The 18,340-nt window shown below is 41.3% G+C and overlaps 1 protein-coding gene across 2 annotated transcripts; it reads right to left on the bottom strand.

Annotated features, from left to right (window-relative positions):
* Positions 1 to 1,456: 1,456 nt before the first annotated feature.
* Positions 1,457 to 17,664, bottom strand: LOC133576962 (voltage-gated monoatomic cation channel TMEM109). Of its 2 annotated transcripts, XM_061930403.1 has the most exons (4): positions 16,928 to 17,664; positions 16,709 to 16,768; positions 2,032 to 2,134; positions 1,457 to 1,898 (listed from the first exon to the last, which is right to left on the bottom strand). In XM_061930403.1, the coding sequence occupies exons 1-4, from the start codon at positions 17,144 to 17,146 to the stop codon at positions 1,540 to 1,542; spliced, it is 741 nt and encodes a 246-aa protein (XP_061786387.1). In that variant the 5' UTR covers positions 17,147 to 17,664; the 3' UTR covers positions 1,457 to 1,539. The 2 variants fall into 2 exon arrangements, with proteins under 2 accessions (XP_061786387.1, XP_061786388.1); XM_061930404.2 differs by lacking the exon at positions 16,709 to 16,768 and having other exon boundaries at positions 16,928 to 17,663.
* Positions 17,665 to 18,340: the final 676 nt, after the last annotated feature.

The following is an 18,340-nucleotide window of genomic DNA, read 5'->3' as shown; positions in this document are numbered from 1 at the left end:
CATACTTACGTCACACTACTTTACTGTCATGGCGGAGCGCAAAGCAGACGATGCGAGCGAGGGGAAAAAAGCACGCCAAAAGTCGTCAAAAGTGTGGGAGTATTTCAATAAACGGCCTAATAATGTTGTTGTATGCACACTGTCGAGCGGAAATGGCCTATCATAGCAGCACAACGGCTATGAACGAACATTTGAAAAGAAAACCCCCGACAGCGTTCTTGCCATCACCATCAACAAGTCAATCGTCCGCGTGCGTATACGTTGTCATTATTACACAAAAACATGAATGTGTCATTTGTATCTGCGTTGTAAATTCATAAACTAAAGCACCGTTTCGCTCTGAGAGGCGCGTTTGGCGTGCCTGTTCAGTGTTTACAAAGACGCGCTCCTCTTTAACGCTGTGGAGAGGCGGCGGCGGCGAGGGAGCGACGAGGCGGGGCGCGCCGGGAGCGACGCCGCAATCGTGCCCAGGTGCGCGATCCGCGCAGTTGGAAGAGAAAAGACTTTGTGTAAAATTAAAAGATTGTAAACCCGGCAAAGCCGTCTGGCGTTCAGTCTGTCGGTCCTGAAAGAACCCCACGGCACAAGACGTGTCACAAACGCTAACGTTAATTAGTTGTGCAAATACCTTTTACAACATTAACAGTTACATATACTATGTACAAACCAACAATTAACTTTCACTTTAATCATACTATCATTGTTGTGTTATTAAGCAAAATAAGCAATACTTTTACTTTTGTTGAAATGTTTACACTGTACACTTTTTTGTATTGGATGTTTAGCTTTATTTTTGCACATTTTAGCAAATAAGCAATACTTTTACTTTTGTTGAAATGTTTACACTTGTTACAGAATATTTCCGTTTTGCACTTTTTTGTATTGGATGTTTATCTTTATTTTTGCACATTTTAAAGCAAAATAAGCAATACTTTTACTTTTGAAATGCTTATACTATTCCAGAATATTAAGATTTGCACTGGATGTTTACTTTTATATTTGCACATTAAAAAGCAAATAAGCTACTTTTAATTTTGTTAAATGTTAAAAGTTTTAAATGTTTACATTGTTACAGAATATTTTGTCATGTTGTTGTCAATGTTGACTGAGTGGCCATACTTTTTTTTTTGTAAATAAAAGCCATGCCTTTTGAAAAGACTGGCCTACATTTATTTTTTCCTCTTCATTTAAAAAAAAAAAAAAAAAAAATCGGTAAAAGGAAAAATAATCTATAGATTAATCGAAAAAATAATCTGTAGATTAACCGATTAATCGAAAAAATAATCTATAGATTAATCGATAGAAAAATAATCGTTAGCTGCAGCCCTAGAAAGGACTTGAGAGGGAACCGGAGAGGAAGTGTGACTGAAGAAGATAAAGCTGACAGCAATAAGAAACGCAGAAAGCTTCAACATGCTCAGTAAGTCCCCACTGAGGCAACATGACATTCACACCATTTTACTTTCTCATTAAAAAGCCATTTTATTATCAATAGTAGTTTGACACCCATACAAACTATCCCCTTTGTCCAATGTTTCCTCAATTGTTACCTTTCTTCTTCTCCACCGCCTTCACTCGGCCCTCAAGGCTTCTCAGGCGATGCTCCAGAACGCCCGTCTGGTCCGAGCCGGAGGTCAGCAGGCTCAACAGGATGTACGCCAGCACCAGGCCGCCCAGGCGCACCGCTGTGGTATCCCCGCTGGCGCTCTTGTCGCTCACGATCATGGCAAAGAGCCACAGCACCACCGCCATCTTCACCAACCAGAAGACCTGCCGCAGAGTGCCGACCACCAGGCGGAGGAGGATGGTCAGCCCCCAGTAGCCCATGAGAGCCAGGACGCCCCACTGGGCCACTGTGATCACACCCTCTGGGGTGAAGCGAGGCAGCGTGAAGGTAGCTGGGATGAGAACAATCAATTACCTTCTTTTTTTTTTTTAAGTCGTAGCAGCCTGAGGAAGAGGCACTCCCTCATATTTCCTACTTTCAGTGCCAACAACTGGGAGTAAACAAGCCTCACACCAAACACCCACCATCAAATCCTGTGACTCGGAGGATCTCCGTGACGTACACGGCGATGACATTGAGGCCGCTGGACGCTCCTTCGGCCACGCAGCGGATCACCATTTGCAAAAACTGTTTGGGTGTCCAGAGAAGACAAGTTTTAGCTCGTTGCAGCACTTTCTGAATCACATTCAGTACACATGAAAACTGATCCTTTACTCTTTTTTTTAAGTCATAGTGTCTTGCATTCAGGGCCGGCCCGTGGCATAGGCCGTATAGGCAAATGCTAAGGGCGCCGTCCATCAGGGGGCGCCATGCCAGTGCCACAAATGTTGGAGGAGAAAAAAAAGAAAAAAAAAAGTTGTTACTATTATTTCTAAATAAAAAAAATAATCTCACGTTAATTAAAATACAAAGTAAAGCCTATTTAATAGAAATATTATTTGTTACAACATTACGCCCCCCCTCCTCCCCACGCACGGTGCGCCCCCTCCCTTCCCGTATCATGACTCTTTTTGGACGTCACCACATCAAAAAATCAACACAAGATGTCAAAACGGCCAAAACTGTCAGGTGCCCAGGGAAGAAAAAAGAGAAAAGAAGAGGAGAAACGAGAAAAAGACAGAGGTAGCAGGTAGGTAACGTTAGCCTACATGAAATTATTTGTCTGTTACAGAATGTGATAGTAACCTGGCTTTTTAGCATTAAGCTAATGTTACATGATTCGGCAATTGCTAATCAATAAATAGCTAGTTCTGTTTTAACGTCGGGTTAATATTGTGGAGGGGGCTAAATTGTTATGGAAAATAATAATGTAACGTTAGGTAATTACAGTACTCCCACCTTACATTCCTCAGGGACATTTGTATTAGATCTTTTAAGCAGGTGTTTTTTGTTTACATTATTGCCTTCTGGTTAGCTAATGTTTGCCCTGCAGGTAATAGTCACTTTTCCACCCCTTTATATATTAGGTATAGTTGTACGGTAAGTAAAAAAAAAAGGTTAAAGACAAAGCTATTCGGGTTCTTGTGAGTATATACACTTCACTGCCGATGTGGGGGGGCGCCACCTAAAATCTTGCCTAGGGCGCCAGATTGATTAGGGCCGGGCCTGCTTGCATTGACATTATATACAGTACAGGCCAAGACTTTGGACACACCTTCTCCTCATTCAATGAGTTTTCTTTATGTTCATGACTATTTACATTGTACATTGTCACATCAAAACTATGAATGAACACATGTGGAGAGTAATGTACTTAACATAAAAAGGTGAAATAATTGAAAACATGTTTTATATTCTAGCTTCTTCAAAATAGCCACCCTTTGCTCTGATTACTGCTTTGCACACTCTTGGCATTCTCTCCATGAGCTTCAAGCACACCTGGGAAGTGAAAACCATTTCAGGTGACTACCTCTTAAAGCTCATGGAGAGAATGCCAAGAGTGTGCAAAAAAGTAATCACAGCAAAGGGTGGCTATTTTGAAGGAACCAGAATATAAAACATGTTTTCAGTTATTTCACCTTTTTATGTTAAAGTACCGTATCTTTCTGACTATAAGGCCACTTAAAATAATTCCCCCCCCTCAAAACTCGACAGTGCACCTTATAACCCGGTGCGCCTAATGTAAGGAATAAGTTTGGTTGAGTTTACCCACCTTGAAGCAATTTTATTTGGTACATGATGTAATAAGTGTGACCAGTAGATGGCAGTCAAACATAAGAGATAAGTATAGGCTGCACCGTTTGATGTGCTTCAACATCCGAGTATTATGGTGTGTGTATAAGGTAAGACATATTCCCTGGGGTTTTTATACGCAATATTACGCAAAAGTAACTTTTCTTACCTTCTGGTACCTGCTGATCTGTACTTGGGATCTGCATAAATCCTGAAAAATTGCGCAAATCCGAATTTTTGGTCCGTGTAGACGCCGTAGTCTATAAGCTTCTTCTTTTTCCTCTATCTTCTTATGTGGAATTCATCCTCCACTGTTGCCATTTCTAATATAAAGTAGTGTAAAGTTCTTACTTATATCTGTCAGTAAACTCGCCATGAAAGCACTAAAACATACCGGTGTAGTGACTTTACATAATACACTTTAGTTATTAGAGTTCCAGTCGGACAGTTTTTCACGGGACACATTTCCGGTGTTGTTGTTTCCGGATGAGGAGATGCTGCTCCGTTATTGATTGAAGTAAAGTGTGAATGTCATTAAAACAGTTAGCTCCATCTTTTGACACTTCTTCCACTTCCGTCCTTGCACGCTACAACAAAGATGACGGGGAGAAGACGCTGTCCAAGGTGAGCCACGTAAATAAGACCGCCCACAAAGTGAAGTGAAGTGAATTATATTTATATAGCCCTTTTCTTTAGTGACTCAAAGCACTTTACATAGTGAAACCAAATATGTAAGTTACATTTAAACCAATGTGGGTGGCACTGGGAGCAGGTGGGCAAAGTGTCTTGCCCAAGGACACAGCGGCAGTGACTAGGTTGGCAGAAGCGGGAAAACGGCGCATCCAGTATTTTTTTAACTTTAGAAAGTTTTATGGTTGAAACCGATAATGACGCCAAAAAACATTAAAAAAAAGATGGAAAGTCCTAAAATGCTTATTTTGAAAATGTAATTTTGTTTGAAAATGTAGTTCTGTTTATAGATTATATGCAATCTGTTATTTCCTAATTTGAGTGTACCGTATTTTTCGGACTATAAGTCGCAGTTTTTTTTATAGTTTGGCCGGGCTCCAGTGCGACTTATATATGTTTTTTTCCTTCTTTATTATGCATTTTCGGCAGGTGCGACTTATACTCCGTTGCGACTTATACTCCGAAAAATATGGTACATAAATAAAGGTGTGTGTTGCTGAGTCCGACCTGGACATAATCTGGACTGTACATAAATGCTTATTTTGAAAATGTACTTTTGTTTATAGATTAAATGCAATCTGTTGTTGTTCCCTAATTTGAGTGTACATACCGGACAGGGTGGGGTGATTTTTTTTTTTTGTCATAAAAAAATACAATCATGTGTGCTTACGGACTGTATCCCTGCAGACTGTATTGATATATAATGTAGGAACCACAATATTAATAACAGAAAGAAACAACCCTTTTGTGTGAATGGGGGAAGGGAGATTTTTTGGGTTGGTGCACTAATTGTGAGTGTATCTTGTGTTTTTTATGGTGATTTAATTTAAGAAAAAACAAAAAACAAAACAAACAAACAAACAAATAAAAAATATATATACCGTATTTTCCGCACTATAAGGCGCACCTAAAAACCACAAATTTTCTCAAAAGCTGACAGTGCGCCTTATAACCCGGTGCGCTTTATATATGGATTAATATTAAGATTCATTTTCATAAAGTTTCGGTATCGCAACTACGGTAAACAGCCGCCATCTTTTTTCCCCGTAGAAGAGGAAGTGCTTCTTCTTCTACGCAAGCAACCGCCAAGGTAAGCACCCGCCCCCATAGAACAGGAAGCGCTTCTTCTTCTACTGTAAGCAACCACCCGCCCGCGTAGAAGAAGAAGAAGAAGCGCGCGGATATTACGTTTCATTTCCTTTGTGTGTTTACATCTGTAAAGACCACAAAATGGCTCCTACTAAGCGACAGGGATCCGGTTCATGAAAAGACGCAATCTCTCCATCCGCACACGGATTACTATTTCACAGCAACTGCCTAAAGACTTTCAAGAAAAGCTGGCTACTTTCCGTGCATATTGTAAAAACAAGACAGCTGAAAAAAAGATCCGGCCAGAGAACATTATCAACATGGACGAGGTTCCACTGACTTTTGATATTCCTGTGAACCGCACTGTGGATACAACGGGAGCACGTACGGTGAATATTCGCACCACAGGGAATGAGAAGTCATCCTTCACTGTGGTTCTAGCTTGCCATGCTATAATGGCCAGAAACTTCCACCCATGGTGATATTCAAAAGGAAGACCTTGCCTAAAGAGACCTTTCCAGCCGGCGTCATCATAAAAGCTAACTCGAAGGGATGGATGAAGAAAAGATGAGCGAGTGGTTAAGGTAAGTTTACGCGAATAGGCCGGGTGGCTTTTTTCACGCAGCTCCGTCCATGTTGATATACGACTCCATGCGCGCCCACATCACGCTGGTTTTTAATATATTATTAAAGTTTGACTGACCTATCTGACTGTTTTTTTGACATTCCTTTAGCGCAGTTAGATGCGGCTTATAACACGGGGCGTCTTATAGGTGGACAAAGTTTTGAAATATGCCGTTCATTGAAGGCGCGGCTTATAACCCAGGGCGCCTTATGGTGCGGAAAACACGGTATATATATTTTTTTTAATTCTTGTGCAGCCCGGGAACCAATCGATCCACGGACCGGTAGACAAGGAAATGTTTTACATTTATAATTTTTTTTTAAAGAAGACTCCTTTAATGCACCCTATAATCCGGTGCGCTTTATACATGAAAAAAGATCAAAAATAGACCGTTCATCGGCAGTGCGCCTTATAATCCGGTGCGCCCTATGGTCCGGAAAATACAGTACATAACTCCACATGTGTTCATTCCTAGTTTTGATGCCTTCGGTGACAATCCACAATGTAAATAGTCATGAAAATAAAGAAAACCCATTGAATGAGAAGGTATGTTTTAAACTTTTGGCCTGTACTGTACATTACAATAGTGAAGGGAGATAACTTCTTGAACATAATTTAATTGCTGCTGTACTGTGGACTTGAGCAAACAGCTGTGTGTGAGTGGCAACAGCTGCCCTCCTCTATTTTTGTATACCATGCACACACACACACAAACACACACACATACGCTGAGGAATCGTCCTTCAAGGTCAGGGGAAGCCCTGCAAAGTCGCGTATCTGCACCTGTTGCACGACAGCAACTTACAAAGTGAGGACTGTTCAGCATGACTCCAGCATCTGTCACCTCACGGTGCTGTCTATGTACGCCTTGTTAGACAATTGATATAGCAATGTGCATATTCATCAATTTAATAACTGGTGTAATTCTGTGGAAGTGATTGATTGTTCACATTTTGAAGTCATTGTGACCAAATAGTCTGCAGCCAGCCGATGTGTTGATTTAGTCTCAACTAGTAAGAAGAGAAGCTACGGCCAGTTGAGTGACTACTAATGCAAACACCTCCTCCTGAGAGATTACAAAAAAGGTTACAAGCAGGAATGGAAACTAGAACCCTCGAGTTGCTGGCACGGCCGCTCTACCAACCGAGCCAGATTACTAAAATAAATTGGTAGCTGCAGCCCTGATAAACATGTATTTTCAGTGACGAACTAGAAGGGAAAAAAAATCTGTAGTGAAAAGTAAAGGAAGTGGTTTAAGGTCGCCTGTGGAAATGATTAGTATGAGTCAGAAAGTATGAGAATGAGTCAGTCTGCACAACAAGTTACAGACAAAAGTAGTAGAACAAGATAAAGTCAAAACACAGGTTTGAAAAGTCACAGAAATGTGACTGCACTGGTCCTACTTCTTTAAATAATAGTCAATATTCTGATCCTCGACATTGGCAAAAATAAATGACAATTTACCTTTAAAAGATGAGGTGAAACTGAACCATTAAATTGAACATATTGTTTTCTTACTGGATATACTTTTCAGTTTCTTCTAGTCAAACAAGATTTAGGTATAGTAAATTTTATGTACAGTACAGGCCAAACGTTTGGACACACCTTCTCATTCAATGCGTTGTCTTTATTTTCATGACTATTTACATTGTAGATTGTCACTGAAGGCATCAAAACTATGAATGAACACATGTGGAGTTGTGTACCGTATTTTCCGGATTATAAGGCGCATTAAAAGGAGTCATATTATATGTTTCTGAATGTAAAACACTTCCTTGTGGTCTACATCAGTGGTCCCCAACCTTTTTGTAACTGCGGACCGGTCAACGCTTGAATATTTGTCCCACGGACCGGGTATTTTATTTGTTTTGTCATAAAGAAATACAATCATGTGTGCTTACGGACTGTATCCCTTGCAGACTGTATTGATATATATTGATATATAATGTAGGAACCACAATATTAATAACAGAAAGAAACAACCCTTTTGTGTGAATAAGTGTGAATGGGAAAGGGAGGTTTTTTGGGTTGGTGCACTAATTGTAAGTGTATCTTGTGTTTTTTATGTTGATTTAATAAAAAATAAAAAATAAAATATTTTTTTAATGTATTTCTTGTGCGGCCCAGTACCAATCGATCCAAGGACCGGTACCTGGCCGCGGCCTGGTGGTTGGGGACCACTGGTCTACATAACATGTAATGGTGGTTATTTTGGTTGAATGAACACATGTGGAGTTATGTACTTATCAATAAAAAAGGTGAAATAACTGAAAACATGTTTTATATTTGAGTTTCTTCAAAATAGCCACCGTTTGCTCGGATTACTTTTTCGCACACTCTTGGCATTCTCTCGATGAGCATCAAGAGGTAGTCACCTGCAATGGTTTTCACTTCACAGGTGTGCTCGAAACTCATGGAGAGAATGCCAAGAGTGTGCAAAGCAGTGATCAGAGCAAAGGGTGGCTATTTTGAAGAAACTCGAATATAAAACATGCTTCAGTTATTTCACCTTTTTTTTGGTGAAGTAATTAACTCCACATGTGTTAATTTATAGTTTTGATGCCTTCAGTGACAATCTACAATGTAAATAGTCATGAAAATAAAGAAAACGCATTGAATGAGAAGGTGTGTCCCAACGTTTGGCCTGTACTGTACATTTTTTTATAAAATGTTGTAGACTGAACTTCTTCGACCTGACACCCAAGTCCTAACTGGACACATAATCTAATAGAACCGCTAGATTAAAGTTCTATTTCAGTTTCTGATCCAACTAATTCTGCATCCCTTTTGCACTAAACCGGATAGAGGAGCGCAGCAGCAGCACCATACATGAATTCCTCACCTCACATGCATGGAATATTTGTTTTAATTTGAACAAGCTTCTCTCAGGAAGATGCATTACTACTAGGGCTGCAACAAGTAATCGATTAAATCGATTCAAATTAGGGATGTCCGATAATGGCTTTTTGCCGATATCCAATATTCTGATATTGTCCAACTCTTTAATTACCGATACCGATATCAACCGATATATACAGTCGTGGAATTAACACATTATTATGCCTAATTTGGACAACCAAGTATGGTGAAGATGTCCGTTTTTTTCAAAATTAATAAAATAAAATAATCCATCCATCCATCCATCCATCTTCTTCCGCTTATCCGAGGTCGGGTCGCGGGGGCATCAGCTTAAGCAGGGAAGCCCAGACTTCCCTCTCCCCAGCCACTTCGTCCAGCTCCTCCCGGGGGATCCCGAGGCGTTCCCAGGCCAGCCGGGAGAGATAGTCTTCCCAGCGTGTCCTGGGTCTTCCCCGTGGCCTCCTACCGGTCGGACGTGCTCGAAACACCTTCCTAGGGAGGCGTTCGGGTGGCATCCTGACCAGATGCCCGAACCACCTCATCTGGCTCCTCTCGATGTGGAGGAGCAGCGGCTTTACTTTGAGCTCCCCCGAATGACAGAGCTTCTCACCCTATCTCTAAGGCAGAGCCCCGCCACTCGGCGGAGGAAACTCATTTCGGCCGCTTGTACCCGTGATCTTGTCCTTTCGGTCATGACCCAAAGCTCATGACCATAGGTGAGGATGGGAACGTAGATCGACCGGTAAATCGAGAGCTTTGCCTTCCGGCTCAGCTCCTTCTTCACCACAACGGATCGATACAGCGTCCGCATTACTGAAGACGCTGCACCGATCCGCCTGTCGATCTCACGATCCACTCCTCCCTCACTCGTGAACAAGACTCCGAGGTACTTGAACTCCTCCACTTGGGGCAAAATCTCCTCCCCAACCCGGAGATGGCCCTCCACCCTTTTCCGGGCGAGAACCATGGACTCGGACTTGGAGGTGCTGATTCCCATCCCAGTCGCTTCACACTCGGCTGCGAACCGATCCAGTGAGAGCTGAAGATCTTGGCCGGAGGAAGCCATCAGGACCACATCATCTGCAAATAGCAGAGACCTAATCCTGCAGCCACCAAACCAGATACCCTCAACGCCTTGACTGCGCCTAGAAATTCTGTCCATAAAGGTTATGAACAGAATCGGTGACAAAGGGCAGCCTTGGCGGAGTCCAACCCTCACTGGAAACGTGTCCGACTTACTGCCGGCAATGCGGACCAAGCTCTGACACTGATTATACAGAGAGCGAACTGCCACTATAAGGCAGTCCGTTAAAATAAAATAAGATAAATAAATTAAAAACATTTTCTTGAATAAAAAAGAAAGTAAAACAATATAAAAACAGTTACATAGAAACTAGTAATGAATGAAAATGAGCAAAATGAACTGTTAAAGATTAGTACTATTAGTGGAGCAGCAGCACGCACAATCATGTGTGCTTACGGACTGTATCCCTTGCAGACTGTATTGATATATATTGATATATAATGTAGGAACCACAATATTATTAAGAGAAAGAAACAACCCTTTTGTGTGAATGAGGGAGGGAGGTTTTTTGGGTTGGTGCACTAATTGTTAGTGATGGGTCCGGCAACACCGATGCATCGGCGCATGCGTCGAGCTCATAGAGCGAAACCCTGTGTCGGTGCGCGTACCGCTTTTAGAAAGTCACGTGACCGATCATGAGCTGTTTTGGTCACGTGACCGATACGCGAACTGTGTCGCACTGACGCTGACTCTGTGCCCTGTGAGCGGCTCTTTTCTACAGCCGGAGAAATAATAACTAAGAAGAGAAAGCGTCTAAAATTGAATAAGTTGGAAAAACTGTTTTGTTTTTTTAATAAAAATGTGTAAAAAAAAAAAATAATAATAATTTCCAGGTCCACAAGCATCCTCATTCACAACACGTTCTCTTAGATTTCCATGTTATGATACATGTTCACATTATTTATTGACTGTATCTAAAAAAGACAAAAAATATATTTTTATTTAAATGAAGTCATGAAATAATCCTAAATGAAATACAATGACTTGGTTTATATTATTGTATATACTAGGTCAGTGGTTCTCAACCTTTTTTCAGCAATGTACCCCCTGTGAACTTTTTTTAATTCAAGTACCCCCTAATCAGAGCAAAGCATTTTTGGTTGAAAAAAAAAATACAGCACTATGTCTTCAGTTTCTGATTTATTAAATTGTATAACAGTGCAAAATATTGCTCATTTGTAGTGGTCTTTCTTGAACTATTTGGAAAAAAAGATATAAAAATAACTAAAAACTTGTTGAAAAATAAACAAGTGATTCAATTATAAATAAAGATTTCTACACATAGAAGTAATAATCAACTTAAAGTGCCCTCTTTGGGTATTGTATCTGGATTCATCAACTTAATTCTAAACATTTATTCACAAAAAAAAAATCTTTAACATCAATATTTATGGAACATGTCCACAAAAAATCTAGCTGTCAACACTGAATATTGCATTGTTGCATTTCTTTTCACACTTCTTTTTGACATACATTTTAGTGACAAACCTGAGCTTGTGCTTCACTGAGTTTATGAACGAACTTACATTCATATTTTGTTGAAGTATTATTAAATAAATATATTTATAAAGGATTTTTGAATTGTTGCTATTTTTAGAATATTTTTTAAAAATCTCACGTACCCCTTGGCATACCTTCAAGTACCCCCAGGGGTACGCTTACCCCCATTTGAGAACCATTGTACTAGGCTCCAGCGCCCCCCGCGACCCCAAAAGGGAATAAGCGGTAGAAAATGGATGGATGGATGTACTAGGTCATAAAATCAGTGTCAGTTGAGTCGGTCCATAGGTTGCCTGTAGGGATTTTTAATGTCCAGCAGATGTCAGTATTTAGTGACACAGTATCGACACAGTATCAATACGTATGTATGTGGGCTTTGTACCGAGGGTGTCGTTGTGGCTTGTGCAGCCCTTTGAGACACTTGTGATTTAGGGCTATATAAATAAAGATTGATTGATTGATTGATTGAATACAGTTTTGCAATGTGTCGAAACGCTTCATGACGCCTCATCAACCCATCACTAATTTGCACTGGATGTTTACTTTTATATTTGCACATTAAAAGCAAATAAGCTACTTTTAATTTTCTTGCCATCACCATCAACTAGTCAATCGTCCGCGTGAGAATATGTTGTCCTCATTACACAAAAACATGAATGTGTCATTTGTATCTGCGTTGTAAATTCATAAACTAAAGCACCGTTTCGCTCTGTGAGGAGCGTTTGGCGTGCCTGTTCAGTGTTTACAAAGACGCGCTCCTCTTTAACGCTAACGTTAATTAGTTGTGCAAATACCTTTTACAACATTAACAATTACGTATACTATGTACAAACGAACAATTAACTTTCACTTTAATCATACTATCATTGTTGTGTTATTAAGCAAAATAAGCAAAAGTTTTACTTTTGTTGAAATGTTTACACTGTTACAGAATATTTCGTTTTGCACTTTTTTGTATTGGATGTTTATCTTTATTTTTGCACATTTTAGCAAATAAGCAATACTTTTACTTTTGTTGAAATGTTTACACTGTTACAGAATATTTCCGTTTTGCACTTTTTTGAATTGGATGTTTATCTTTATTTTTGCACATTTTAAAGCAAAATAAGCAATACTTTTACTTTTGAAATGCTTATACTATTGCAGAATATTAAGATTTGCACTGGATGTTTACTTTTATATTTGCACATTAAAAGCAAATAAGCTACTTTTAATTTTGTTAAATGTTTACATTGTTACAGAATATTGTGTCATGTTGTTGTCAATGTTGACTGAGTGGCCATACTTTTTTTTTTGTAAATAAAAGCCATGCCTTTTGAAAAAACTGGCCTACATTTATTTTTTCATCTTCATTTTTTCATAAAAAACACAAGATACACTTACAATTAGTAATTGTAAGTGTATCTTGTGTTTTTTATGGTGATTTAAAAAAAATAAAAAAATTAAAAACGATACCGATAATTTCCAATATTAAATTTTAAAGCATTTATCGGACATCTCTAATTAAAATTGATTATAAAAATAGTTGGCGTTTAATTTAGTCATCGATTTGTTGGATCTATACTATGTGCATGCGCAGAGGCTACTTTTTTTTTTTTTAAATAAATTGTACCAACAGCTGAGAAACCATAATCAAAATAAGTATGGTGCCAGTATGCTGTTTTTTTTCCAATAAAATATTGTAAAGGATAGAAATGTAGTTTGTCTCTTTTATCCGATTATTAATTGAAGTATAATAATAATCCAGCTCTCACTGGATCGGTTCGCAGCTGAGTGTGAAGCGACTGGGATGAGAATCAGCACCTCCAAGTCCGAGTCCATGGTTCTCGCCCGGAAAAGGGTGGAGTGCCATCTCCGGGTTGGGGAGGAGATCTTGCCCCAAGTGGAGGAGTTCAAGTACCTCGGAGTCTTGTTCACGAGTGGGGGAGGAGTGGATCGTGAGATCGACAGGCGGATCGGTGCGGCGTCTTCAGTAATGCGGACGCTGTATCGATCCGTTGTGGTGAAGAAGGAGCTGAGCCGGAAGGCAAAGCTCTCAATTTACCGGTCGATCTACGTTCCCATCCTCACCTATGGTCATGAGCTTTGGGTTATGACCGAAAGGACAAGATCACGGGTACAAGCGGCCGAAATGAGTTTCCTCCGCCGGGTGGCGGGGCTCTCCCTTAGAGATAGGGTGAGAAGCTCTGTCATCCGGGAGGAGCTCAAAGTAAAGCCGCTGCTCCTCCACATCGAGAGGAGCCAGATGAGGTGGTTCGGGCATCTGGTCAGGATGCCACCCGAACGCCTCCCTAGGGAGGTGTTTAGGGCACGTCCCACCGGTAGGAGGCCGCGGGGAAGACCCAGGACACGTTGGGAAGACTACCGTATTTTCCGCACTATAAGCCGCCCCGGGTTATTAGCCGCACCTTCAATGAATGGCATATTTCAAAACTTTGTCCACCTATAAGCCGCCCCGGACTATAAGCCGCGCCTACGCTGCGCTAAAGGGAATGTCAAAAAAACAGTCAGATAGGTCAGTCAAACTTTAATAATATATTAAAAACCAGCGTTCTAACAACTCTGTCCCAAAATGTACGCAAATGTGCAATCACAAACATAGTAAAATTCAAAATAGTGCAGAGCAATAGCAATAACTTAATGTTGCTCGAACGTTAATGTCACAACACACAAAATAAACATAGCGCTCACTTTCTGAAGTTATTCTTCATTCGTAAATCCTTCGAATTCTTCGTCTTCGGTGTCCGAATTGAAAAGTGTGTGTATAAGGTAAGACATATTATCTGGCACTTTGTTTCGCAATATTATGCAAACACAACTTTTCTTACCTTCTGGTACCTGCTGATCTGTATTTGGGATCTCTATAAATCCTGAAAAATTGTGCGAGTCCGCCTTTGTAGTCCGTGACGACACCGTAGTCTATAGCCGTCTTTTCATGAACCGGAAACACCAAGAAGCACCACCTTTAAAATCATCCAGGTGGAGTTCGCTTGCTAGCGTTGTTGCCTTCATTCGAATAGTGATGGTGCTGACACTTCTGCTTGCTGCTCTCTGCTCAACAACCCACTGTTCGAGTTTGTCCTCCAACAGTTGCCATCTTGCTTTGTTCCCTCGGAAACTCTGTTTTGTCTTCTTTACCTGGCGCAGGTCATCTTCTTGCTTCCTCCACCTACGCACCATTGATTCATTTATGTTATATTCTCTTGCTGCTGCTCTATTTCCGTGTTCTTCGGCATGACTTATTGCCTTAAGTTTAAATTCTGCGTTATACGCGTGTCGCTTAGTAGGAGCCATTTTGTGGTCTGGTCTTTACAGATGTAAACACACAAAGGAAATGAAACGAAATATCTGCGCGCTTCTTCTTCTTCTTCCGGGGGCAGGTGGTTGCTTACAGTAGAAGAAGAAGCGCTTCCTGTTCTACCGGGAAAAAAGATGGCGGCTGTTTACCGAAGTTGCGAGACCTAAACTTTATGAAAATGAATCTTAATATTTATCCATATATAAAGCGCACCGGGTTAAAAGCCGCACTGTCAGCTTTTGAGTACCGTATTTTCCGCACTATAAGGCGCACCTAAAAACCACAAATTTTCTCAAAAGCTAACAGTGCGCCTTATAACCCGGTGCGCTTTATTACGATTCATTTTCATAAAGTTTAGGTCTCGCAACTACGGTAAACAGCCGCCATCTTTTTTCCCCGTAGAAGAAGCGCGCGGTGCATGCTGGGATATGTGACGTTTCATTTCCATTTGTGTGTTTATGTAAAGACCCCAAATGGCTCCTATTAAGTGTGTTGTCTGTCTAATTATAAATAATGCAGACGAGGCGTGTTAACTGAGTTCTCAACGTTTTCTCACAGCGTGCTCATAACCATATTCGAACTCCCAGCATACAACATCGCTTCTCAGGGCTACTGCGCATGCTCGTAACTATCGTTGCATGCTGGGTAGTGTAGTTGTTATATTTGCTAGCTCATAACAGCACATTGAGAGACACGCTGACACGCTTAATTCAATACTCGCCGTCATTCCGGGTGGATTGACAAAAGACCTCCAGCCGCTAGATATTGGTGTCAACAGGGCATTCGAAGCTAGACTGCTAACTGCGTGGGAACTTCTCAGGGCTACCGCGCATGCTTGTAACTATCGTTGCATGCTGGGTAGTGTAGTTGTTATATTTGCTAGCTCATAACAGCACATTGAGAGACACGCTGACACGCTTAATTCAATACTCGCCGTCATTCCGGGTGGATTGACAAAAGACCTCCAGCCGCTAGATATTGGTGTCAACAGGGCATTCGAAGCTAGACTGCTAACTGCGTGGGAACAATGGAAGACAGAAGGCGAACACACCTTCACTAAGACGAGGAGGCAGCGCCAGACGACGCCAACATCTGCCAGTGGATCGTAAATTTGCCCAACTTTTCACTTCGGACACCGAAGACGAAGGATTTACGAATGAAGAATAACTTCAGAAAGTAAGCGCTATGTTTATTTTGTGTGTTGTGACATTAACGTTCGAGCAACATTATGTTGCTATTGCGCTGCACTATTTTGAATTTTACTATGTTTGTGATTGCACATTTGCGTACATTTTGGGAGTGAACAGAGTTGTTAGAACGCTGGTTTTTAATATATTATTAAAGTTTGACTGACCTATCTGACTGTTTTTTTGACATTCCCTTTAGCGCAGCGTAGGCGCGGCTTATAGTCCGGGGCGGCTTATTGGTGGACAAAATTATGAAATATGTAATTCATAGAAGGTGCGGCTAATAATCCGGTGCGCCTTATAGTGCGGAAAATACGGTAAATTTGTGGTTTTTAGGTGCGGCTAATGGTGCGGAAAATACGGTATGTCTCCCGGCTGGCCTGGGAACGCCTCGGGGTCCCACGGGAAGAGCTGGACGAAGTGGCTGGGGAGAGGGAAGTCTGGGCTTCCCTGCTTGAGCTGCTGCCCCCGCGACCCGACCTCGGATAAGCGGAAGAAGATGGATGGATGGATGCATAATCGACAGATTAACTGATTATCAAAAGAGTTGTTAGTTGCAGCCCTAACTACTACTACTGCAAACAATAACATACATACTATTGGATGGGACCTAATGTGTCCTGTGCAACTTTGGCCTAAAATCATGTCATGCTACTGGAGGGGCAGGTTAGAAGAAAGTCCCAGGAGGTTTTCTTACCATGGCCACTGAATAGACGTTCTCCTGCCCGAGCAGTGACTCTAGAAACAAGAGTGCACTCTAGGAGAGCAGAAGAGCGAAGTGACAAGAGGTGAGGAGGGGGAGCATTAATAGTTGTGGTTGGATGGAGACAGAGTGAACGAGTGATTAATGAAGCTTTGATCAGGGATAATTAGTCGCGTTAGGAAGAGTTAGGAGTAAAAACTTTTTTTTTTTTACCTCAACCGCTGATCGGATGACACCAGTTCCCAGCAGAGACTCCGCGTACTGATGGAGCTCCTGGCTGGTTCCACGGAACAAGCTGCGCAGGGTGACCGTCGGCGGGCTCTCTTTCTCGGTGGCGTGGCGTGCTTGCTCGGCCTCAGCATGGAGCACCGTGGAAGTCAGCAGGAGCAGCAAAATGCGAGCCGCGGCGCTCAAACCGACATTAAAAGCCATCGTAAGAGCACAGTTTTGTTCAAGGACGGGATAAGAAAAGAATCTTTAAACGACAAAAGGGTGTAATTATAAAGTTTGTCTAGGCGGCAATGATCCACTCTTGCTCACGCTGCGGTATTAACTAGCTATATTTGGCAGCTAACACTTTCAGAAGATTTAAACGCAAACAGTCCGCCGGATATCCAACATGCGTCCAGTTGCAAGTTATAATAAAAAACAATTCCGTGCACTAATGTTCCAAAAGTATAATGGGAACAACGAAACGTTGTGGCTTTGAGCGGAACACGAGCTGGTGAAGCTTCTTATTTGAGCGCCGAGTCATACAAAAGTCACGTGCGATAGCCCTTTGTCTCCAAATGTATGTTAAGTTCGGATATTTTCTTATTTTGGAAGTAAAATGGCTCGTGTCGCTGCTTTAAAAAAAAAAAAAAAAAGATACTCCTTTCCCCGCCGCGTTTGACGACGTCTTCTGACGACGAGCAGCATAGACGTGGGGCTCTTGAAGAGGCTACGAAGTGCATTCTGGGAAATGTAGTCTTTTACTCCCATGGGCGAGGGCGGACCTACGTCACTTCCGCCCTCCAATCCCCTAGCAACGCGGTCGCCATATTGAATTCGTTGAAAACAAACCAGCTCACAGCGAACACAGCATTGACAGAAAAGGCATTTAACGAGGTTTCACGGCATTTTAAACTGTTCTAAATGGCGTATGATTATGTAAATAGTCTTTCCAGTGAGGCTAGGTTAAGATACGAGTTAAAATGTTCTGTAGTTGGATTAAACGACTGCCCTTACCGCCTTCCAGCAGATGATAATCCTACACAATGGCCGGACATGGAATTTGGAAATCTTTATGTCTACCTCACAAGCGCACCAGGTCGGTTGTTAGCTTCGGTTGTTATATAACGAATAAATCACATAAAAATTGTTAAATCACCCAAAGGTATGTTGATAAATGATAATAAGGATGACACGGTGGCTACCAGTATCTGTATATTTATTATATCTGTAGAGAGCTCATTCAAATTCAGTTCAGTATTATGATTTATTATTTGCTGAATTACTGGAAATAGCCTTTATACCGTATGTTATTGTTGTGCAACAACAACAACTTCAGCTGTCAAACGTTATTCAGTAAAAATTCAACGGGTTCAACATTAGCATGGACGGTATAGCCAAGTTGTGGTTAAGAAG

Source organism: Nerophis lumbriciformis, linkage group LG36 (assembly GCF_033978685.3).
Source record: "Nerophis lumbriciformis linkage group LG36, RoL_Nlum_v2.1, whole genome shotgun sequence".
Taxonomy (NCBI): domain Eukaryota; kingdom Metazoa; phylum Chordata; class Actinopteri; order Syngnathiformes; family Syngnathidae; genus Nerophis; species Nerophis lumbriciformis.
Note: the sequence above shows the minus strand (reverse complement) of the source record. Positions and strands in the feature narration are given on the sequence as shown.